Source organism: Rattus rattus, chromosome 6, assembly GCF_011064425.1.
Source record: "Rattus rattus isolate New Zealand chromosome 6, Rrattus_CSIRO_v1, whole genome shotgun sequence".
NCBI lineage: Eukaryota > Metazoa > Chordata > Mammalia > Rodentia > Muridae > Rattus > Rattus rattus.
This window is the reverse complement of record NC_046159.1, coordinates 99,600,475-99,626,047: the sequence shown is the minus strand read 5'-3', so window position 1 is coordinate 99,626,047 and position 25,573 is coordinate 99,600,475. Positions and strand designations below refer to the sequence as shown.

General features: G+C 43.6%; 1 protein-coding gene across 1 annotated transcript in view; it reads left to right on the top strand.

Moving 5' to 3' along the window:
• Window positions 1-25,573, top strand: part of Tmem178b (transmembrane protein 178B) — a 371,206-nt gene that overhangs the window by 299,752 nt on the left and 45,881 nt on the right. Inside the window, exon 3 of the mRNA XM_032906691.1 lies at window positions 24,661-24,798. Within this exon, the coding sequence (XP_032762582.1) occupies window positions 24,661-24,798 (138 nt within the window). The remainder of the gene's footprint in view (window positions 1-24,660; window positions 24,799-25,573) is intronic.

Sequence of the window (25,573 nt, the reverse complement as noted above, 5' to 3'; positions counted from 1 at the left end):
GAAGGGGTGCTCAGGAGATGTGCACTCATGCATCTCTGTACTTGCTATTCACTTCGAGTCCATGATGTCGGTAGGTGTGTTAGCCAGCTTTCTTTGCTAGGAGAAGTAACTTATAAGACAAAAGGTTTATTTTGGCTCACCGTTTTAGAGGGTTCAGTCTGGTGTACTGGTTCTATTGCTTTGTGCCTGTGTTTATGACAAGTTCATCGCAGAGTTAAATAACTTACCTCATAGCCAGGGAGTAAAAATGACAGAGAAAAAAAGACTAAATTCTCATAGTCCCCTTCAAGGACATGCTAAACTGAGAATCAAGCCTTCAACACACAGGATTCTGTAGAACATTCCAGATTCAGAATCTAGTGGTAGGTTACCTTTTTACCAGAGAAGTGAAGGACAATGGAAGACCCATACAGCTCCTAGTAAGAGCCAGGACTGGGCCTCTTTCCTGGGACTTTGCCTCAGAAGTTCATTATATTTCTAAAAGGCCTAAAGATTCACTGTTAGTTATTTGACAGTCACCCAGCTAGTTGACAGCAATACCAGGGACAAAACCAAGTTGGAAGTGAAATAACCTAGTATTCCCTGGATGAAGTGGGATTATTCCAGCAAAGTCTGGTTCTCCCCCTGGTAAGGTGAGGGCAATATGGGGTCTCCCCATAATCATGGGTGGTTGTGAATTCTGCTCTCAGCAGAACTTGTGTGAAAGAATGGGCGAATGATGAATGGATGGATGAGTTTCAGGAACATGTAAATAAAAGATCATTAGAATATAGTTTTCAAGCTATAATGGAGATAGGCATGAGTTTCAGTGTGGTTTTGCTGCTACAAAAGAATGTGGCAGGGCAATAATTTATAATAGGCAGAAACTTCTTGGCTCATAATTACAGAGGCCGGGGAGTCCAAGGTTGAGTATACATTTGACAAGGCCTCTCTTCATGTATCATAATGTGCTAAAAGATGTCACATGGTTGAGAGAGGCTACAAGGTGCCTGAACACACTTTTATATAAATCAGATTCTGCCATAACTACACTAATACACTCTGCTCTCGTGACCCTGATCATCTCCTACAGATGATTTCAGGTATTATGATGTTGGGAAAATTTTAACTAATGGCCTTGAAGGATACATTCAAATCATAGCAGAGTAGGCAATAGAGAAATAAGTCAGAAGTCTGGATAGGGGTACAAGACTCTGCAGGGGAAAGCCTTCAATGGATTCTGATGGTCCAAGCAGAAGGTGAAGATGTTTCTATGCTCAAGGAACGGCCATCAAAACAGTGCTGGTACAGGAGTACATGTACTCTGACAGCTCAGTTAGCCACCAATTACCATTGGATGGATGGATATGCCTGGTACAGTGGACAAAGTCTTGGGAAAGAGAAAGTCAGGGACCAGCCATATCTCCAAAGTCCAGATGGTACATTGGAGATCGGGGGTTTATCCTAAAGGCAATGAGGGGTCACTGGAGGATCTTAAATGTAGAGTGGCAAGATGAGATTTGCACTGGAGAAAGACATCTACCCTCTACTCCAAGCTGAAAGGAGTCGTCTACCTATTTTGCTAATACAAAATACCAGACAGAAGCAATTTAAGGGTAGAAGGGGTTTTAGTTTTAAGGGTACAATCCATGACATTTGAGAAGGCATGGCAGCAGGAACAATAACTGGCTAGTCACATTACAGGAAGCAACCAGAGATAATATAGGCACCCAACTACTGGACTTTTCCCTTTTCCTTCAGTCCTGGACCCCAAGCCTAGGGGATGATGATGCCCAAAGTTGGAGTGGATATTTCTTCATCAATTGATCCTTTAAGAGTCTATTCATAGACAACCAGAAGTCTTTCTCTTAGGTAGGATCTAAATCCCATCTAGATGACAATACAAGTCTCCCATCAGACTACCAACTATCAGACTACTAGGCAACACTGCTAAGAAAGATAGTTTAGTGTCTGCAAGAGAAATGGGTGAGGCACTCCAGATGCCCAACAAGAAAAGGTAAAGGAAACTTCCCAGTGATTAATTTGGCACCTTTACTTAATCATATTTTAGATTACTATTAAAAACACAATAATGACAAGGCTATAGAAGTGCCCCAGTATGGAAGATGACATATGGATTCTTTTGCTCTGTGTCCTTGGGAAAATTACTTCACCTCTCTGTGCTCTGTGTTTTCCCATCTGTGAAATGAGCACCAAAGTGGGTTATTGTAAGGACTGCCTGGGCTAGTGTGAATAAAATGCCACTGAGTACATTTTAAGTGTACCACACTCTGCTTCCCCAGGAGAGTTGATATGGTTGACTATTTCTGTCTTCTTTCTGGTCTTTGTAATTAGCCCGTTCTTTTCCAAGAAAGAGAACAGCAAGGGTCCTCCCGTCCACAAACACAAGCGCTTGTCGGTTTGGACTGTCTTTGTCTTTTTCCTGAGAAGTAATTTCATGGCTCATGCACTTGAGATTCCATCAGGAAAGCTGGGCCCTCTATCAAGCAGATGATCGGCCTGCTGGGCATTCATTGGCAAATCACAGTTCTGTTAATTAACTCAATGTGGGATTCCAGCTCTCAGCTCCTTTCAAAGCTCCCTCTCTCACTTGGGGTTTGAGTTGTGGCCTCTCTTCTCTTTGGCACCCCGGGGAAAAGTGTGCTTCAAGCCGCCCCTTTGTCCTTGTCCGCTCTGAGCTCTACAGCCTGGAGACCCAAGCCTTGTCTGCTATATGCTCATCCTAACTTTCCCTTTGCCTACTTTCTGGAAAGTTTTCCTGCTTTCTCCCTGTTGTAAAAAGGGACATGTATTTCTATGCTGAGTACTTTGCTTTGACTTGGCTTGTCTTCTAGGTTCAGCTAGACAGGGCTATGCAAGAGTACGTCTCTGCACACCAGTGCCCAGCCTGGAGCAGCCCTGCTTGTCCAATACACATCCAAGCAACATCATGACCGACCCCAGGAGACCACTCACAGTCAGAGCTGCTCACCTCCTCTTTCCTATCCCTCCACTGCTTTCCTGACACTGCGTCCTTGGATTGCGACTTCCTTCTTCCCTCCCTTCTCCATCTTGTTTTAATCATGTTTGCCCATGTATCAATGTGCCTTCATGTGTGCAGGTGTGCAATGTGTGGATTTGTGCGGAGGCCAGGAGGACCACCTTAGACATCAACCTTAGAAAGCAGTCTACCTCATTGAGATAGGGTCTTTCATTGGCCTGGAAAACATCAATTAGGCTAAGTAGGACAGACAGAGACTGCCCAAGGGTCCTCTTACATTTATCTTCCCAAAGATAAATAGAGGGGGTGGGGTGGGGGGATGGTTATCAAGAGACCTAAAAAGTAGTAGCTCAGACAGGTGAGGTAACTTGAAAAGTTCTCACCAGAGGCCACACCATGTTCTAACCTTAACTGTCTGAACTCATTTTTGGTGATTGATACCAGGCCATCTGTGGCTGTTGCTATAACTGTCTGACTCTGACATTAAAAGTGAGCCCCAGTACCCACTGATTTTTATACATAAAAAGATCAATATGATGAGTTGCACATATGTTTTAACACAATGTTAAAAAAAAGAGGGGGTTTAACACATGCCACAACATAAACAGATCTTGAAAACAGTAAGTAAATTGAGACCCCCAAATCCCTCATGAAGCATGCATCTACTCATCAAAGTATCTGAGTTCCTAAATGGATGGAGACAGACAGTGAAATGCTCACTGCCAGAGACTGGGAAATGTGGAGAATGGGGATTGAACTGGCGCTACAGACGCTGGGTTTAAAAGCCACACCCTTCTAAATTTCATTTGTCGGGGAGCACTAGTCTCAAAGGAGGATGAGAAAAATGAAATGAGAAACATGAAAACAATTAAGCAAAAATAAATCAACACAAATAATTGGAGGGAAAATGTAAGGCCTATAATTTCAGAGCTCAGGAGGGTGAGACACAAAGATTGTCATGAGTCTGAGGCCAGCCTAGACAATATACAAAATGGAGGCAAGCCGGGGCTATCTCAAAAGATCCTGTCTCAAAACAGCAATAAGATAAACTATTTAAAAGTTCTGTTTACTGATTCAGCCATTCTCTTAGCCTCAGGGTATGCACATGGCCTGTGTACAACGTGGGCTATTCATGAAATCATCATGTTTAATACATCGCATTTAGAAGGGTAACTCGGACAGCTTGCCTGTTCGTCCAGCATGTTCATGAGCTGCTTGGGAGGCAGAGTGCTTGGCACTCAACAGAGCAATCGGTGCAAATGCACAAACTGCATTGGATTTTGAAAGGTCTATACTCTTTATAAGTAGGGAGAAGCCTGTGTGGCTGGAAACCAGCAGTTCTCTATTCTTGTGAGTTTGGATGATGTTTGACTTAGGTCGTAGAGAGAACGTGGGGTCATCATATTTCAATGGCCTCGTGGGGGAACCCCTGTCCTTAGTGGCACTCCTCCTTGGGTCACAAGTTTTCCAAGGCTGTCCCAATGTTACTTAGATTTCAAGGTGAGTTTGTCTGATCTGCTCTCATGGTGTGCACTTCCTGTTCGTGTATCCCCAGTGGCCATCTGATGGAATCAGCTTGTCCTCTGTCAGGAAGAAATGATGTTTCCACGCTGTCTTTGAAACATACTGTTGCTGCAGTGATTAAATGATGGCAGTGTGAAGTCCCTCCAACCATAGCACATGGTCAATACTGCCTAAATGGGGTCATTGCTTTGTAGCTAGGCACAGTGTCATTCTCTAAGGATAAGAGGGGAGAAGTGCAAGGCCAATGCTTTCTATAGAAGTCCTGTTCAGAGATAAATTGCCCATAAGCCTGATGTACAATGCCCTGGAATAAAGACAAGTATCCTAACAGTGCAACAGTCCTTTATAGTTCTGACTGAGAATGGTGGGCCCAGGACATCTACAACAGCTGGAGCTGGTAGACCATACAATCCATGCTGTTTATTGACACTTATGGACATCATTCTGCAAAACGTTGGGTTTTATTTGTTCTGAGCCATTTACTACAGAGTATGTGGATAGATTCAGATGGCTGAATGGAAAAAAAAACTGTTTTGTTTTTCCCAGTGGTGTGGGGCGATCGGTGTCTCAAGAGTCAAGCTTATCCTGGGCCCAGATCCCTGAATGGTTATCCTTTGTGGCTATATACCACGGGCCATATTGGGATCCCCCCCCTTTTTTTTTTTTTTTTTTTTTTTGTGTTTTTTCAAAATGCTTTGTTAAGTAGAGGTTTACTTAGCTCCAATTTCTGTAGCTACCGTTTCTGTAGCTTCCAGAGTATGGTATCAACATCTGTCCTGCTCTGGTGAAGATCTCAAAACTGGTCACAGTGGCAGAAGCAAACAGAGAAAAGACTATCAAAAGACAGGAAGCAAGATGTACCTCCTTTATACCAATCAAATTCTGTTAGAACTCCCCCAGCATGGGAGGTAGCTTTAATCTCCTCTGAGAACATGGTCTCCCGTTTCTGTCCTTCTTTACTAACTCCTGTCTCTTAAAGTTCCCTACCTTCACACTGCTATACTGGTGGTCAAGTCTTTAGCATGTGCAACTTTGGGGTACAAGCTCAAACAGTACACAAACAAGAATGTCCCTTAATTTTTACAGTTCTGAGGTAGACGATGTCAGCACTGTTTTTACAGATAGGAAAACTGATGGCCAGAGTTACATGACAGACACGAACCAGTTTTCAAGCTAAGTAATCGGGTCTAAGTTCTCAGTGTTCAGTTGTAGCTGTAATTGCTGAAGTCTTTGGCTTTTCTTTAGGCAGTGATGCTGTCGCAAAGAAAAAGTATTTATTGGCAATGTCCTTATTATCTTTGATAATAATGATGTCCTAAACCAGTGATAGCCAACAAAATATATAACCTTAGCACCTTCGGATGTCACTCATGGTGCCACATCAGGACAGCTTTGTGGTGGCCCCATCTCTGCGTTCCACAGTTCTCGAATTGTTCGGGGTATAGACATCTGTTGTGTCTGCTTTTCTGCAGAAAGCTGACTCTACAGCACACGATTCCTTCCCCTCTTCCCATCTACATGGTTGCTTCCTTCAGAGTGTTCCTTGCTTATTCTTATCCCTGAAAGACACTGACTCAAAGCTTGCTTGGGGGTACCTATGACATCACTAAGGACCCAAGAAACTAACTAAATAAGAGACTTTTATCGGTATGGCTTGTCAGTCGTGAGCAGAGATGGGGAAGATGCTCTGTTCTCCTAAGGGTCCTTGAGTCTGTTTCCATGGCATTCTTGGGTCCTCTCACCCATGGGCGACCATTGTGCTGCATCTTCATAGCTACTGTACTTCACAGTGGCTGCTGATGCGGGCACTTGCTTTGTGAGAACAAAATGTCTCCAGGAGGGACAACTTCGGGTAGATGACACTGAAAACAGCCTTTGAACATCCTCCATCACTGTATCCCTCATTAAAGTCCAAGGGTGTGTGTGTGTGTGTGTGTGTGTGTGTGTGTGTGTGTGTGTGTGTGTGTAGTATGGTGTGTTATTGTTGTTATTTTAAAGAATACTGTCATTTTCCTCTTTAATGTAAAAGCTAACTATACTTACTGCATGATTTTAGAACCACCAAAAATTATGAAGAACCACATGAAAATCACCCACAATCCTCTCCTTTTACTAGTAACCTTTTTATATATTTTCTCTTGGTCCTTTTTTGCTTATTATTATTATCAGTGTTTATGATAATTATAATTATATATCTGGGAGCCAATAGAATATGCAACTTTGCATTTGTTTTTTTCCAGCATCATTTAATTTCTCCAAAACCATCAGCTTTATGGCCACATAATAGCCCATAATGCGAACATACCATCATTTGTTTAACTGTATCCCAATTGTTAGAATAGTTTGGGCTGTTTTCATAAATATGGCTTCTAATGTCTGCAATATGCTTCTCACATAAAAGGACATGGTTGGTCAGCTTGTAACATTTGGATATTAATACTTCACCAGAGAATAGCTGTGAAAGTCTTTTGTGTCTCAAACTAATTTCTGATAACGATAGATATTTCTTTACAGAAGGCAGTATGCAGCTTTAATTGAATTCTATTCATCATCTATATTTATTTAATCTCTCTATACCCACATACATAGAATTAAGATGAAAATTATATGTTTAGGTTTCTTAACATAAACATATAACTTTGACAAATAATCCTGCAGAGTGTCATAAATTAGATGAATTATATGTGCCTTTTTTTACTTAATCTATTTCTACCACAACCAATTTCAATGGCTGGTTCCTTGTCATGGGAAGGCAAGTGACTCTTTGGGGACTGCTAAGGGCTAGGCTGGGTGAACAGGACATGACAGGAGTGGGAGGATCCTGGGACATGGGCAGGTTCTTCTTGACATAACCAAGGCAGAGAGACATGAGGGCGAAGGGTGTCATTCAGAGGGGCGAGCTAGTCATCCGGCCACAGGGCAGAGCATGTGGAGGAAGAGTGATGGTACTGATAATGAGTCAGACATGGAGACCTCAACTCAAAGGTTAGGATTGACCTGGCAATATGCACACTGTGAGCAGAGGAGAGAAACCCTGAGAATCAGGACTCTGGGCAGGGACCATAAGGAGGAGGGGGTGGAGCTCCTCCTAAAAGGCACTGCACAAGTGAACATGTTGTGAAGAAACATTCAGTTTATCCATATGGAGAAAACGGTGACAGATAGGCATTAGCCCTAAAACCAAAGTCAGGCGCTATGACTTCTCTGAGTTACCCAGGAATGAGGGAAAAGGGACCAGGGCCAGAGTGAAGGCAACACTTCCAGCGGTGAAGAGGAGAGATATATACATTAATCACCATGGTAACAAAATATAATGGGCTTGGCCATGGATCAGAAATAAAATGAGAATGAACAGAACTCAAAATATCACTGACATTTGGAAGTCCTGAGGAAGCTGACGTCATGAGCATCCGTGGGGTTCTGGGGCACAGGATTCTAATTCTGAAGCTCATCAAGAGGACCTTGAGGATTGAGGGCCAGGCCCAGAAGGAAGTTCTGCATGGCCAAAGTGGACTTAACAGACATTAAATTAGTGTTAATCTCCTGGCTCACCTGCTTTCTGTGAGCCGCCAGTGCTAGGTGTGGCCTTTGTCAGCTAATCTCATTCTGATCAATGCAAGTTAAGAGTACACAGGGGAACTGGAGAGATAGCTCAGTGATCAAAAGCACTGGCCACTCTTCTAGAGGACCTCGGTTCAATTCCTAGCACCTACATGGCAGCTCACAACTGTCTGTAACTTCAGTCACAAGGGTTCTGAAACCCTCATGTAGACACACATGCAAGCAAAACACCAAAATAATAAATATATAAATAATGAAAAAATAAAAAGGGGTATATTTGAAATGTAATTGAATTGGAATATGACTGTAAATTTAGAGACATTTATATTCTTAACTTTTTGATAAAGAGAATAAAGTATCCTTAGAAACATTTGTGTGTTGGTGAAGTGTAGCCTCAAATCAGGAAAATCTCTCTCTCTTTCTCTCTCTCTCTCTCTCTCTCTCTCTCTCTCTCTCTCCTCTCGTGTATGAGAGTGCACACACACACACACACACACACACACACACACACACACACCTGTATATCCAAGTGCTAAAAGCACCAGAGGTTCTGACCCTTTGACCCTTTCTTCCCTTCTTTACTGAATAGTGTCCCCAGAAGGCAGAAATAAACCTTGAACTTGAGGATTGCTCTGCACTGCCATGTGTGAAGCCACAGGGATTGTGAAGAGCTGATGCATTGCCTCCAGATGAATGACATACCTATTGTTCCCTTGGAAATCATCTGGGTAGAAAAGGTGTCAATATATAAAACATCTCACCTTAAGTATTTTGTCTGTCATCTTTTCTTTTTAAATTTATGATCCCATTTAGGTTTTTTTTTTTTTTTCTGGCTCGATAAATCCAATACTTGAATTCCATTATGATAACTGAAAAAAAAGTTTTGCCCAAATGTTGCTCGTTTTTGTTTTGAGTTTGCGTGTATCTGCCAATGACCTTGTCCTCATTAGTGAGTGTCTTCTTCAGTCAGGCTCCCAGGAGCTGCCACTGAATAAGACAATAGGGAGGGTTAAAGGAGAGATTGGCTTACAAGGCGACAAAGGGATGGGGATGCTTGTTTCTTGTAAAACAAGACGTGAAGGACATAAAAATATTTACTTCACAAAAGACCCAACTGCAGGACACCAGCAAAATTTGAAAGTGACTGACTACATATGAAGCATGAAAAATGTTTCTGGCTAGAAGAGATACTTCAAGCGTAGAAAGCAAACCTCAGAAAATGGCAAGCGTTTGAAAATATAAACAAGAAAACCATTAGGAATCACTGTTCAGTCACACAAATTGAAGCAGCATCCCCTTGCCTAGCTCAGAGTGAGCTGTGTGTACTGTGCACTGTCAATGGTACCTGGCCCACGACAGGTGCCAGGTAAATGTCAGCACCTTCCTCCCCCACTAAGTGACTGTCTGGGAGAGAGACTGCGGGCTCCTACTCACTTGTGTTCCCATCATTCTGTGGAGAATTAGATTGTCTGTTAGGCACTGAATGTTTTGAGTGATGAAAAGAAGAAAAGCAAAGCTTTAGTCTGTAAGTGACTGAATGGTGCCAGGAGACATAGAAAGCGAGTGGGAGAGCAGGACAAGGGAATCTTAAGACTATAGCCAGCAACCTCAAGGGAAGAGCTAGCACCTGCCCCATCTGTGATGGCTGCTCTTTGCTGTCAACATGACTACATCTGGAATTCACTAAAACCCAATAGACTAGATTATTATTATTATTATTATTATTATTATTAATTAATTAAATCAGTTGAAGTGGAAAGACCCATTTTTAATCTACATCTTTTTGAGGTGAGAAGATATACTTTTAATGCAGCTCTTTTGAGGTAGGAAGATCCACCTTTAATCTGACCACGCCTTCTGATGGCAGCCTATATATAAGACATGGAAGGAGGGAAGTTTGCTCTCTTTGCAAGTCCATTCCTTCACTGCATTAGAGCCTAAGTCTTCAGGATTCTAGCTATGAGCTGAGACATCCAGCCTTGTAGACTGAGGAACTACTGCATGCTTGGATCTTCAGTTGGTAGGCAGCCATTGTGGACTAGCTGAACCACAGCCTGTAAGCCACTCTAATAATTCCCCCTCTCCCTCTCCCTCTCCCTCTCCCTCTCCCTCTCCCTCTCCCTCTCTCTCTCCCTTTCCCCCTTTTTCTCCCTCTCCCCCACTCTCTGTTCTGTTCATTCCATCTCTTCTGTTTTTCTAAAGAACCCTGAATAAAATACCATCTTTGTATATTAGTGCCTAGAATACCCAACAGAAGGATAGGATTTTGTAAATGAACAAATGATTTAGTCTATCAGTGAATGAGTACATGTCTAGTACTCAGAGATCTAGCCTACCTCTATGAACTTTTCTTGTAGAATGAGTGATTATGGGCATATGCCTATAAGGGAAGTTGCAGAAGTGATGGGGTGAGCTGAGTCTAAGCCATATGGCAAGGATAATTGCATCTCCTAACTCTATACTTACTTTTACTTTCTGGACACATCCCTCCCATTCTCCAAGCTTTGGTTCCTTCCTTCTTCCTGCATCTGTCTCCCTCTGTAGAATAGGCATGTATGGATGGTCACATCACACTTCTGTTTCTTAGCTTTGATCTCTGAGTGCGCATATAGTCATACTTGCTTTGCATTTGTTCAGAATTGAGATACTGATAACCTAACAATCTTGTAATGTAGTCACTATTCTGATCACTAATCATCTGTGAAGAAACTCAGCCTCAGAGAGCCTAAGGTCTCAAGGCTAGGAAGAGGTACAACTGGAACTCAAGCCCAAAGGGTCTGACCAGGAACTCAGGGTTCATCACCGTCAAATTCCTCTGTGCATGTTTTCAAGTGGAACCAAGCTGGCTTTTCTGAGTCTGTGTGTGACCGACTCTGAGCATTTGGATAAGGCAAAGAGCCTGTGAAAGTCGAGCCTGTGATGGCTTCAGTTCATCTCTGGTAATGCTTTTTTCTTCTGCATAGAAGTGAACTCAAGGTTTGCATACATTAAACTCATCTGCCCTTCTCCCCCTCACGCTCTAACACCACCTCCCACTTCTCTCTAGCCAGGTTGCTCGAAAGCATGGTCTTTAGGAAAGAAAGACTTTCTGCTTCTTGCCTCCCATTCATTCCTAGTAACCCAGTGAAATTGACTTCTACTAAAAGAGCCCTTGCCAAGGTCACATGGGACCTCTCCTCATTGTGAATCTAGTAAACACCAATGTGACAAGAATCTGTCTTTGTAGACTCTGTTTCTCCTGTGGCTCACCTGATGCCAGGCACACAATGGGTGTTCGGAAAATTCTTGATGAGGGTTTTATGCTGTTATATCTTAATTAATCTCAACATCATTATCAATCAGTAAAACCTTTTATGTTTTCCCTCCCACAATGTCCCTTATTTGGATGTTGGTGTGTCATTTTTGGCCATCCATTCCCATCCTTCTTTTCTTCTCATCTCTTAAATATTGGTGTTGCAAGTTCAGTGTGCAATGTCTTCATAGCCCTTTTGCAGTGATTGGTCCAGCTTGTGGCTCTATTTTTAGAGGTTCTGCAAACTGGGAGATGAAGCCTAGCTAAAAGGTGTAGCTCATTGTGGGGCAGGTTCTCCGTAATGCATAATCTCAAGCCATTTCTCTGGGATTTCGGTTTCACAATGAACTGGTCCACCCCACCAAACCTTTCCTGCTGTGGTCAACTGAGTCATCTAAAATGGTGAGCCAAAATAAATATTTCCTCCCTGAAGTTGTTTTGGCACAGAATTGTGGTCAGTGATAAGACAAGTAGCTAATACAGTTTGTGTTCAAATTTTACTCTTGACGGTCCTTCCTCACACTTGTGTGTGACTTTAGGAATCAGGCATTCAATAGACTGATCCAACTGCATGAGTCACAAGTTACAATCTCAAGCACTAATTCCTTCTCTATATATGAGACCCTGACAGTTAGCATAACAATGGGCAGGCATCTCTAATTATCTGTCAGTGTACTGGGTACATAATTAACTGAATCTTACATTTTTCTCATAAAATATGTCTTTTCATCTTTATTCCGAAGTCCCACCTCCCAACAATAAAGATGTTAAGTACATCATATGTCTCTTCTTCTGCATGCTGGGTGATGATGTCCAAATTTTCCCAGTACATGATACAGAAGAATGGAGGTCTTCGTGAGCAGTAGCTATCTCACACCTTTATTACTTATATTGCCATCAAGTGTTGTTACTTACTTGCTCTTTAGATATCAGTCTAAATTCAGAAACTGCATAAGTAGGGACTTAGAAGTTACAGTCTGAGAGGTGGGGAATTAGTGTCTAAATCAGCATTCTGGGGAACAGATGTGTCCCTTTCTAGAGCCGTGTTATTGTGAAGGGGAGAAAGAGCAGGAGCTGTGTGGCAGGGGTTTGTAGTCACTGTTCCAGGTGGCTGCACTTAGAAGGTGACCAAAGTCGTCTCTCTTGGTGGCTTCCCGACTCCGTCTTGACTAGCTTCTGCAGTGGTGTCCACCGTAACCCCCTTTGTCACCTCCTTTCATTCTTGTCCCCTGCTGTAATATCCCTTTTCATAGTCACTAAACAATCGTCTTCTTTCCTTCCTTCACAGCTGGCCTTCCTCTTTGAAGCCATAATTAGCTTTACAAACCGAATATGCTCCTAACCCCATCCTCTCCGATTCCAGGTCAAATCTAAGATCTAAGGATGACACCGTTGTCTAGCATTGGCCAAATGGCTGCCTCACAAACACAGTTAAATTGAGTGAGACTCTCCATGTTTCCCCTACAACACTGCAGTGGAAAACTGGAGGGGATGTTTCTTTCCTGGAAGAGCATAGCTGATCCCAGCAAGTACTTTCTTGTTTCTTAACAGAACATGAAGTCTGATTATGTAGCTTAAGTCAGGGTGTGTAGTAATCATTAGGTGGACATGTTCCACAGTGTGTGGAGAACATGCAGACTCCTGCTTCATTTCCTATACATGTGTGATTCCCTCTGCCTGGGAAGCCCATAGGCCCGGTATCTCCCTTCCTCCACTATCCACTCAAACACGGTGGTTACAGGAAAGCTCTCTAACTCCACAACCCCCCTCCCATCCCACCTGCTATCCTTCCACTTCCCTCTTTCATTTTTGTCTACCAAATTTCTCCCTTCCTTGCATATGTTCATATATCTACATGTGGGTGAGTGTTTAATTCACCTCTTTCCCTGGATGGTAAATTTCATAGAGCCAAGGACTTAGTTTTGTTCACAGGTTTATTTCTTATGCATAGTAGTAACTTGATAACTATGCATAAAATGAGTTAATAAATTAATGTATTTTATACAACAGACAGTATAGCCAAGAGATAGCCTACCATGGGAGAAAATGTTCGCTAAGCACACATATGAAAGAATATTTTTTTTAAAGATTTATTCATTTATTATATACAAGTACACTGTAGCTGTCTTCAGACACACCAGAAGAGGGCATTGGATCTCTTTACAGATGGTTGTAAGCCACCATGTGGTTGCTGGGAATTGAACTCAGGACTTCTGGAAGAGCAGTCAGTGCTCTTAACCGCTGAGCCATCTCTCCAGCCCATGAAAGAATATTAATATCTAAAATATTTAAAGGACTAAAAAAAACTAAATACCAAGAAATCAAACAGTTCAGGAAATAAATGAGCTAAAGAAGTGAGCAAACAGTTCTCAGAAGATGGTATGCCTTCATTAGACATCAGAATATGCAAATTAAAACTACATTGAGAGTCCATCTTAACCCAGTAGCAATGTCAATCATTAAATAATAATGATGATGATGATGATGATGATGATGATAATGATAATGATAATAATAATAAACAACCCTGGCCTGGATGCAGACAAAAGGGAACCCTCATATGCTTCTGGTAGGAATGTAAATCCAGGCAATTACATGTTTTATTTTTCTCCTTATTACTTCTCTCTCCCTGAAATAAACACACACACACACACACACACACACACAGAGTTAATAATAATAATAAACAATATATACATAATGAATTTTATTAAGCCAGAAAGAATAAAATTATGTCATTTTCAAGAAAATGGGTACAAAGGGAAATTACCATACTAAAAGAATTAAGCCAAACTCAGGTAAAAATCTCATGTTCTTTTATTTGGGAGTCCTAGATTTATATAGATATATAAAACCATGTATACATATGTGACATAAAAATAGAAGCAAACATATCTAGAAGAACAAAGGGAGACATGGGAAGGATCAGAAAGGAGAGGGGGCAGAACAGGAGGAGCATGAGTATCTGAGTATTTATGTGAAAGTATTCTTATTAAATCCCTCAAAGAATTTATGTCAAAAATAAAAGATAAATGACCCCACAATGGGTCAGTAAAACTACAGAGAAGCAATAGGAGCAAGTAGAGCTCTCCCAGTCACTGCTGGTTACTAGCAGAGAGGGGGCCATGGTAAGAAAGAGGAGAAAATGTGACTGGGAAGAAGAGCAGACTCTGTTCTCTTATACACAGTCTCTCCCATCTGTGTGGGAAGTGCAAGCCTTGTTATCATCTAGTGGATTTATGATACCTTAGCATTCTTAAAAATTGGCTCCATGATGTCTTATTAGTGCCTTAATAACATGCTCTTTATTTTCAATTTCCTCTGTCTCTTGGGATAAAGATAGGCTGGCATACTGCAAAGTGGCATTGAGACTTACAACTATTGGAACAGAATCATCTGGTCTACCCAGGACTGCCAGGCAGAAGGTTCAGTTCACAAAGTAGATACACAATGCAGGGGGGAAAAGTGTGACTTCTCTAAGGTGCGAAAACTAGCAGAAAGAAGCAGAAGCCATCCCTGTTCCCCAGGGTAGCCATTCCCCACACCACACCACAGTCGTTTCTGCTCTAAAAATGCCACAGTACCTGCTCCTATCTCATACACATAGACTTTGGGAAGAAATATCTTTGCTTATTTGAGAATAGACATAAGGGCTCTTTGAGGCCCCTTCAGTAGCATCCTTTGAAAGTAGTATACTGCCCTGGCATAATTTAAAAGCCTTTTCAGGACAGGAGCAAAGAACTGCTCATCTTGTATTTCCCATGTTGTTTGGAAAGGTTAGTACACCCTGGGGCTGCTAACTACACACTGGATAATTCTGATGGTAGCTACAGGGTCCATTGTATTTGTGTTCTGTCTTGGAGCCTGCCAGGGAACGTAAGTGATGACAGACATCTGTAGTAGCACTTTACAGTTTACAAAGGACTTTCAAAGATCTCACTTGATCCATGACTCTTGCAGGCTATAGAACACAGTGATTAAAGCAAAAAGCTTCAGAGTTAGGGCAGAATTCTCTACCTCTGTCTAACTGCTTTCAAGCAGCTGCCTTGACCCCGGGTTCCTTATTATCCCATCAATACAAGGGGAGAGGGCATTGAATGTGATAAAGTATATATAAAGTGCCTAGGACAGGCTAATAAAGCACATGAAATGCTACGGGTATCATTGTCTATGGTCACCATTCTGATTGCAGGTTTGGCATATACAAGGTTATCCCTGACTCATTTACTAAAGTGTTGGATGGTTTGTTGGTATTTTATTTTTTGTTTTGCTTTGTTTTGATGTAGCTAACAAAATCAAGAACTACTACCAGAAATTGAACTCAGAGTGTTACGTTATCTTCTCTCTTTCCTGGCTGAACCTTTTGCCATACATGAGAAACCTACCTGAGAAAAGAGAGATTGGTTCGGTTTCTTTCTTTTCAAGTTCTACCTGCCACCTGTTTTGGTTCCTTCGGGGCTGGACTTGAAGGGAGGTGGGCAGGTGACATGCTAAGGAGCTCTAATGTGTTGGTGCTTTGTAGGTGGCCATCTCAAATACTGTCTGTATCTCACCGAAGGAATCTGTAGTTTCTCTGGGAATCTCTAGACCAAGTACTGTTATCACCTGAGATGAACAGGCCATTGTCCAGGTGATGTGGTTTACTTCCTTCTCAACTGCCATTTTGGGTACTATCCTCATTGAGACTCTCTGGTGAAATCAATGTCATTGAAAAGGTCAAGGCACAAGAATGGAGTCTTTTCAAGGTCATTAGATTTCACTGCCACAAGTTTAGCTCATGGAAGAAGCATGAGATCTTTCTCTGCAACTGTGCTGCCCCGGCAGTCCCAGACTTAGCATTTGAGGCCACACATACATACCATCTAGTGTCTTTCAAACTCAAGGGCATCCCAGTGCTGCTCGCCAAGTAGGTCTCTTAAGGTCCTCTCCCTGACCTTGGTAGGTAAACGTGGAGATTTCCCCATGGGAGGAAGTAGAAATGCAGTTTCCTTATGACTGTCTTCTGAGAAGCCTTCATCCCCCAGCCTCGTTTCCCTGTTCTCTTGTTTTATGTGAACTGGAGATGGGATGTACTACAAGGTGCAGAGCCAGGTTGGAATGCCTCGTAGCAAGGTCTGCACAGGTTCTTACACCTTTCCCCAGCACTAGGAAGTCCTATAGGAGTATAACACAATCCGCATACACAATTTTTAATGTCACATTAGTCACATTGAAGACATAAATAGAAACAGGTATTTTCATAGTATGACTTAATCCAATCTGTCCAAAATGCCCTACCAAGATGTAATCAAAATAACAATCATTAAGAAGTGTTTTGCAGAAATTCCTGCTGAGTCTGTAACATCCAACTATGATGCATATTTATACACACACAGCATGTTTCTAGTGTTCAATAAGCATTTCGAGGGCTCAGCTTCACATGTGGCTTGTGGATGCCATTTTGGACATTGCAGCTTCTGGATGCAGAGCAAGTTTTTCTTCTGTTGTCCTCACCTCTGAGACCTCAGAACTAATAAGGTATGGCCGTGATCTTCACAATACATTCCAAACAATATGCATGGGACCAGGATGCAGATTCTAAGCACTACTGAGAAGGAACTGAAAGCTTACAACTACCATCCTTTATTACTGTTCCCATCCTAACAGGTTGACCGAATAGTTGTGCTTAGGACCATGTAAAGCCAATAAAACTCAAATCTCCTAAGGGACTCAAAATTGGACTCTTAAAGTATTATACTCCTATTGTATAAAAGGTACTCCCCCACATACCCACAATCCAAAAGGACTCCTTATAAACCTTTTCTGTTTCTCTTGCTTGGTTTTATGTGGGTAGGTGCATATATACACTCATGTAATATAGAAATACTTAGGCTTGCACATTGCTTTTTTGTTCGATTTTCTTATGTCACTGACATCTTTCAGCAGAATGGTTTTCATAAGTGAATATATTCCATCATCTTATACTGAATGTTAAGTTCAGTTCTGGGCTTTGAAATAGCATAGTAGATGAGAAGCATTGAAGAATGGCATAAGAATGGGCAGAGTGGGACACTTTCTCAGAGATGATCTTTACCGGCTGCATAACCTTGGTCAACTAAAATCCCCATGCTTCCCTTTCTATATTGGAAAAAAAAATTGCATCTCCCTTAGGGGACATTGCAGAGGTGAACTGGCCCATCCTAAGCATATTCCCCCAAATCCTCCTGGGTAGAACAGTGTTGATTGCTATTGAATTGTTCCTTTCTCTGTTAGGCAATGCTAAACTTAGCTAGTTCTCAGGCACTGGCCTAATTTTTCTACGGAGTCCATGTGTCTTGATCTCTTTTCTTCTGACTGCTTTGTGGAGTCTCTCATGGGGGTCATCTGTGCCTTACATTCCAAGCAGCTGACTTGGCATAGAGAAGGCAAAATGGCTCTTCTCTTGGGTAGAAGAAAGGTTCCACCCAGGCGTATGAGGGTAGCCAATACATCCCTTCCCATCATCTTCTCGATTTTCTGCTATTGACTGAAGGTCATTACAGCAGCAGCAAGGGGCCCAGTACTGCAACTTTCCCCTTTTCAGGGGTTGGAATGTTTCTCCTTGTTCTGAATTCTCCCTCCTTTCACTTCTTCCTGTACTTGCTTTGGCTGCCAGCCCAGCTTTCATCAAGCAAGCACAAACTTCCTAACTTTTCTTCCATTGTTTTGACAATGGATGTGATTTGTATATGGCGACGTGGCTTAATATCCCTATTTATGGCAGCTCCCTAATCTGGAGGTAGGATTGAGGAGGAGGAAGCTCCACGTCTGTCGCCTGACCCAGAAACCGCTTCTCGTTTCTACAGCAACGGCCTTCTCTTCACTGTCTCTTCCTGGCTGTGGGCTTGGGTGATGCAGGAGGGTCTGTTGTATTCATCATCTGGGGGACAACGCTTTTCCTAATGGCTTCCATGCTTCAGGCTACAGGAAACCCAAACGCACGCTGATGTTTCCTTTGTATTCAGTAAGCAATGATGCTGAATTGTTTAAGCAATAGTTAATGCTGGCAAAAATAAAAAAACAAAAAACAAAACAATAAAACCCACCAAACAAACAAAAAGCAAACAACAAAAATCAACCAAGTAAGTAAACTAACAAGTCCCCCACCCCCAAGATTAAAGAAAAGTTGAGTCCAAGTCACAATGACATTGGAGTCACTGGATTGTGAAGATATTTTCTCCTCACTCAAGTGTTATTACACACACACACACACACACACACACACACACACACACACACACACAGCTTTGATAATTACTACAGAGTTGGACGGTGGCCACATTTAGCAAATATTTGTCGAACACTTGCTTATGTCAGCCAATGAGCTAGGAACTAGGAAGACAAGAAGAAACAAACACCAGGGCAGTCCTGAGCCAGCCTGAATTTACTCAAGGGAGAGAGATGTAAACAAGTAAGCAGGTAAGACAGGGCAATGAAATCGGCTAAGTGCAGCTCTGGGTACTGCTTGTGAGGTCTGGTAGAGCCCCACAGAAGCTACCAGAGATGCATGCACATTCTGGGGAGGTCTTCAAAGATGGCATGGAGCTTGCCAGGCAGAGCATAGGAAGCTGGATGCTAGAGGACCCTCTGCCATTCAGAAGGGAGTGAGGGGAACAAACTGCAGCTTGGACAACTGGAATATGGAGGGTTTAAGGAAGGATGGGGTGCAGGACATGACAGAAAGCCTTCTGAGCAGCATTTTAGAGATCAGAACCCCATGTCTGCCACTCTCCATGGAATCCTGGATGCTAGTTTGGTTTCACTAAAATAACTCCTTAAATATAACTACACTGTGATACTGAACCAACCTGTATTGTGAGTCAGGCATGAGCCATGCCTGTTTTTCTTACCTAAATCTCTGAACTGCTCTCAACACATCATCATATTCTGCCCCATATTTCGTCCTCCCATATGCCCATAGTGCTCATTGCCAGAGCCCAGAGTTGAAAGAGCCTGGATGGCCACCAGCACCTCTGCTATTAGCTGCTGTAGCCTCCAGCTGTTTCGGTCCTCGGAGGCCAGACACTCCAGGATGTATGCATCTCCATACTAATAAATAGTTCCTTGGTCTTAGCCTCTCCAGCATTTGAACGGTGAAGGAGCAGATTCCAGAAGGCAGCTCCCCTCAGTAGCAAGTCTTTAATGAGGAGCACACCCCAACATATGTCTCCACTCCTTCTGAGCTCAAGGGTGACAAATGCCAAGGATGCAATGTGTAGAAAACAGTTGCTAAAAGTGAGATGACTTGCACTCCATTTCATATTCCTGCATCCCTAACATTGTTTTCACGTAGTAGCCCGTGTAGACGTCTCAATAACTCTTTGACATCGATGCTATCCTACCCTCTACTCACCATCTGCGTAAACTCCAGAGAGACTGACTTGTCCATGTTCCCAGGGCTAAAGGGCAGTAGAGTGAGAAATACGACAGAAGCGCCCTGATTCCCAGGATCCATTCATCTGTTCCTACATTTCCACCCCAATACCACTTCCTTTGGAGATAAGGACTGGCGCCTGGACTGGTTCCTGTCTTTTGAATCAGCCTGTGGTGAGATGACCCGGGGGGTGTGAAGGTCATTGCCAATTCAGTCTCATTCCTGTCCTCTCTCCCTTCTCCCTCTCATTTTCTCCCATACTGTCTGACCCCTCAGTACAAAGACTCTGAGGCTGTCCTCAGCACGTTGCTCAGCTTGTAATGCCCGTGACCTGGTTCATTTGTGGGTGATTGTTCTGCTCCCAGGGCGGCCCCTTTGTAACCAGGGCTGTGTGCTTCCATCACTGGGAAGGGGAGCTTCCAGCAGCTATGGCTCTCTCTAGGTACCTTCCACCACCTCCCCCACCCTTTCCTTTCAAATTGCAGCCATTAGTGTGTAGTGTCCCTTTCCCCACGTGTATCTAGCCTTTACCTAGGAAGCAAAGTCTAATCTGAGTTTACCTTTATCATTTTTATGCTTTTCAGTAGGAGAAACACGTTTCAATCATGATCGCTTTTCTGTACGAGATCTTTATAGCACAACTGGAAAGACACAAGGAGCCTAAAGTCTATGCTCTCCCGTCTGTGGTGTTCACTTGATGCAGACATCCTCGTTTCCCTGTGCAGAGTTGCAAGCAATTCCTTTCTATTTAAATGTTAATTGGAGTTTAAACTTAAATAAAGTCCCAAGGAAAACTGTTTTTTTTTTTTCCTAGCTTTATTTAGTGGTTCTCCTGGTGTCTCTTCCTCCACCTCCCTCACAGCCATCCTCCCTCTGCCCACCCCCTTTCATCATGCTGGACATTCAAGAGTTTAGAATGCACCTTCCTAATTTCAAACATTAGAACATTAAATGTGAGGGGCACGAAACACAGATAACAGACTCCAACCCGACTCGGTTCATGCGATACTTCATTCCCGTGATCACCTGCAGAATCGAACGTTATCATCCAAGACTCTTCTCTGTGTGACAGTAGAGCCCATCATCACAGATTCCACATCATAGGCAACGAAAAGTTTCCTAAAGCTTCTGGGAGAGGCGAGCTACAACTTCCTTCCTCCACTTTCATTTTCTTTTCTTCTTTTTTCTCTTTCTAAAGTCATTAAATGATGAAGAAAGAAATACAAACTGTGTAGATTCCCAATAAAGGATACTGCTGTGGGCTCAAGGAAACCACAGGAATTGAGTGGTAGCTTCTTATTCTTAAAGAGGAAGCTGACGGGCAGGTAGAAGAACTGTGACACCATGTGCATATAACCACAGAGTGACAGAGGACACTAACTCAAATACAAATGGAAAGACTGTTAAACAACAGACACACTACACTCTAATGCCTCTACATTCCAACTGTGTGTGTGTGTGTGTGTGTGTGTGTGTGTGTAGCCTTCCCAAGTGCTTCATAGACCAGATTTTGTGTGTGAATTAAAGCCAGACATTGTCTTCTTTCTCTCTTTTTGCTCCATTCATCCATCTGGTTTTTATTTATTTTTATCCTCTTTTCCTTTTTTCTCCCTCCCTTTCCCCTCCCTCCTCATCCTCTCTTGAGTTGGAACACGGGGCTTCATGTGGGATAGGCAGTAGGGTTTCTCTGACACTGCCTTTGGATCTGGCATTTCCAGCCCCCAGCCGTGCCACAACTCCCACTCTTCTTGTCTTCCGTCCTTTGTTCCCCATCTCTTAGCTACAGCTCTGGCTTGATCTTAGAAGAAGGGATGCCAAGTGCATTTGCTCACATCAATTTTAATTCTTTTATTTATCCTGTTTCCTCACGCAATTCAATGATGCAGCTGTTAACTCTATTTGCAGTCCGCTGGCTTTGAGACTGTCGATAACTTATTTATTTGTCTTTGGGTTTTGCTTTTTTCTCATCTGTAAAACTGGAATACTTCTCGTTCTGCCTGCCTTCTGACCTATTAGAGTAGCTTGCCTGAGCCACCGCATAGATAACCCAGTTAACTCTCTAAGTAGAAAAAACTGATTGTTTGCACAGAGGCTGGACAAAGCCAGAGTCAGGGGTGATGTGAAAATCTTTCCTGGGTCAATGGAAACACAGTCAGGACCTCTGATTTTCATCCTATTTCTACATCAACAACTTAGAACCACCTTTTACATAAGTCAACAGTACCCTGTGGGAGACACAGAAGTTTACCTAAGCTGAGGCAGAGAGAGGGCAACTGCCCCCCACAACACTAGAGACTCAGATAATTGGACTCTGCCCAGAACATTAAGAATAGCGATTATTTTCTCCATTTGCCTGCTTTTCTGCCCCCTTCCATTTTCTTCTAAGTAGAACACTTTGCTCTCATCCTTCAATAAATGTCACCTCCTATTTTTTATGGTTGGCATTCTCTTTAGATTTGCTGCCTCACCAACCCACAGGTCCATCCCTGGCCAGTATGGACTCACTTGGTGCAACCCACCATCCAGTCATCCCCTTAGGCAATATCTTTGCTCCCAAGGGTCTACAGTCTGGGACCAATGTAGGACATCCAGGCATTAAAGACAAGTGAGAATTTGACCTCTGGAAAAGGTAGTTTTACTGGGATTATAAGGTCAGAACTCAGAAGCCTTTACTGTATGAAAAGGGGAAGAACCCAGGAGAGAGTGCAGAATTTAGTACCTTCTGTTTAAGATACTAAACTTCCCAGTGGGAGAGCAGACTCTTCCCATTTGCTCTTTAAGCAAGCAGCAGTTAGAATAGTAATCATATATTACCTGTTCTTAGGAATCAATCCACATGGCCTCACATGTCTCCACTGACCAGTCTGATCAGGCTCTTACCGTGAGGAAAGAAGGAATCGTGTGATGGTCATGAGTGTGACTGTAGAAATGGGAATGAAAGGACAAGCAATGTCAGTCCATAGGAACTGCCCCACAGGGACTGGGTCAGCCCATGGACGGGGATAGTCCTTGCTTTTTAGCTATGGCTGGCTGTGCAGGAGGCTGAGCTTGTGCGTGAGCATTGTCATCAAATGGCTCTTTCAACAAAACCTCGCCTGACTCATTTGGCCGTATGCGCAATCTGCACACTGCTGTGTGATAATGAGGCATCCTTAGCAACTCACAGAAGTGAGCACAGAGTGTTATTTCCACCTGGCTGGGGCAGGCCTGCTAGGTGCTCGGTAAGGCAAAACAGAATCAGGCAGGACAGGTATCTTTCCTGTTGCCCATTTCAGGATCTCTGCCTCTGGGACTAGGGAACTGCCCAGCTTCTGCTGGCTTCTCCTTCCCAGACGGGAGAGCTGGTGTTGTTTTCCCTCTGTGTTTGTACCTCCCTTTCTAGTCAGCTTCTCCTGGATGGGACTGACAATGTCTGATTTTCCTTGTCAGAACAAAGAGACCAGACCCCTCGAGAGGGAGATCTTGACTCAAACCGTGCTCTGCTGGAGGCAGAGAGCCCTTTTACGTGTTTTATGACTGCATAGGAGTGGATAAAATGTAAAAGAGGGAAAAGATGGAGGAATGGCCTCCCTATGACAGACTCAGATGTTTATGCCCACAGAAACACTGTTGCATTTGTCCCTCTGGGACAAGAATAGAGATGGGGCAGCAGTGGATGTGAGGTACCTGATTCCAGGCAGGCACTTTCTTTACCACCCTGACATTTGACCCTTCCTTTGTGAGAGGGTAAACCTTTAGGATGCTCTGGATGCTGCAGAGGATTTGGGTTCTAGGGCAGAGGCCAGGCAAAATGGTGTTTTTGTTTGTCGGTCCGTTTGTTCGTTTGTTTTGCTCTTGCTTTGTGTCCTGTTAGCAGGCTGGGGCTGGTGTACTGCCTTGAAGGTAGGTAGGCATGAGGGGGCTGCAGGCAGAGTCAGGAAGGAGTGACCAATGTGATGGATGAAGTGCTCCCCAGGAAGTAAAGAGTCAGTTCTATGAAAAGGGAGTAAGAGAAGGAAACCATTCTGGAAGCAAGTCCAAGCCAGAGCCATGAATGTAGAGGGAGCACGTGATCATAGCTTTGGTGACATCTGGCCTCAAAAGGGAAGCCAGCAAAGAAGCTTAGTTGGGTAAGATGCTAAGTAGCCAGTGGAGAGGGGCAGTTCTTCCCTCTCCCTTGTGCTGCAAGCAGCATTTTTCCAGCAACCGCCTTCCTTACCAAGTCATTCCTGGCTTTGTCGGATAGGCCATAGAGGTAAAGAGCAGGTATGGTCCTCACAGTGATGCTGGGGCTAACCCTAGAATCAGAAAGGTAGAGGTAACTGCAAGAGAGGGGCCTGTTCCAGGGGCTCAGACTGCAGCTCTTCCTCTGCTTCCAAGACCAGGCAGAGCTGAGGCCCAAGAGCCAGCTTGAGACGGAGCAGAGCACCAAACCCAGATTTTCACATGTGACTTCTCCCACACAGACCCTGAGTTAATGCGGGGAGGGGAAGGGCAGTCTGTCTGCAGAAGCCCTGCTCTCTCCAGCAGCCCACCTTACTGCTCTCTAAAAGGCCAATGCTGTTAGCCACAACTATCTGGGTTCGAGTCCCTTCTACCACTTATTGTGCTGCTATTAGCAAGTTGCTCTCTCTATTCTCCACACTAGAGACAGCACCTGTCCCTTAAGGATGGGATAGACTCACAGGAAGAGCAGCACATGCTTAGCACAGATGAAGTGAGCCGACGGGATGATGTGCTTGCCCGGTGCTTAGGAACCCAGATGTCACGGCACACTTGTGCAGAAGATGGCTCTCTCCTGTGCAGGGGACTCAATAGCTACCTATTTCTGCCCATGAAGTACCCTCTTCTCCCTGGCCTAGGCTAGGGTACACCTGATCCTACTGTATCATGTGTTCTAATGCTAACTCTTTTCCTCCTGCTTCCTCACAGATCTGCGTAGAATGACAGCTGGCTTCATGGGCATGGCGGTGGCCATCATCCTCTTTGGCTGGATCATCGGTGTCCTGGGCTGCTGCTGGGACCGAGGCCTTATGCAGTATGTGGCTGGGCTTCTCTTCCTCATGGGAGGTAAGACTGAATACTATTGATGGGGATGGGGAGGCTGGGGAGGTCTTGTTAGTTGAAACTGTGGGCAAGTGGTAAGAGCTTATAGCAGAGGAGCTTGGCCAGTATGGTTCTTTCGGCTCCCTCATCTGCTGGCTCAACAACGGTCTCTGCCCCTGTTAGCTATTGGCTGCTCTAGCAGCTCTAGGATGGAAAAAGAAAGGAGATACAGTCTTGAGTGTCTAGAGTCTTGGGGACCTCACTGCCTAGGTGGAAGGGAGATACTGTGGCTGAGACTTAACGGGGACAGATGGGGACCTCAGACTTGGAAGCATGAAACCAGGATGTGCTAGATGTTGTTTCATGCTCCTGTGCTCTGTATTTTAGTGTTAGACCAAGGAAGGAGGTGTTTCTCTTAAGGGCCATGCTCATCCTTGACTTATGGTTTAAAACAAAGCAGTGGTGGGTTGAGACTAGATCCTTCTATTTCTGTTTCCTTTCTGATTCCTGTATGGCCATTGAGTCAGCCCAGTGGCTTTTAGCAGACTGTACATAGAGGGAACTGGGGATAGGTTCTGGTCTGAGTGAAGTAGAAGCTTCCTCACTGTCTACTTGGGAATCTTCCTCCTCTTTGGAGTCTCCTGGTCTGAGGCTCAGCCTAGAGCTCAAACATTGGACTCTCTGGAACAGGTGTATGGGTGAATTTTGTGGAGCCTGGAGGCAGAGAGCAAGTGTGGACAGACAGAATTGGAAATGATTGTGGAAGGAAGGGAAAAGGATTCCCACATTTGGGAGCAGA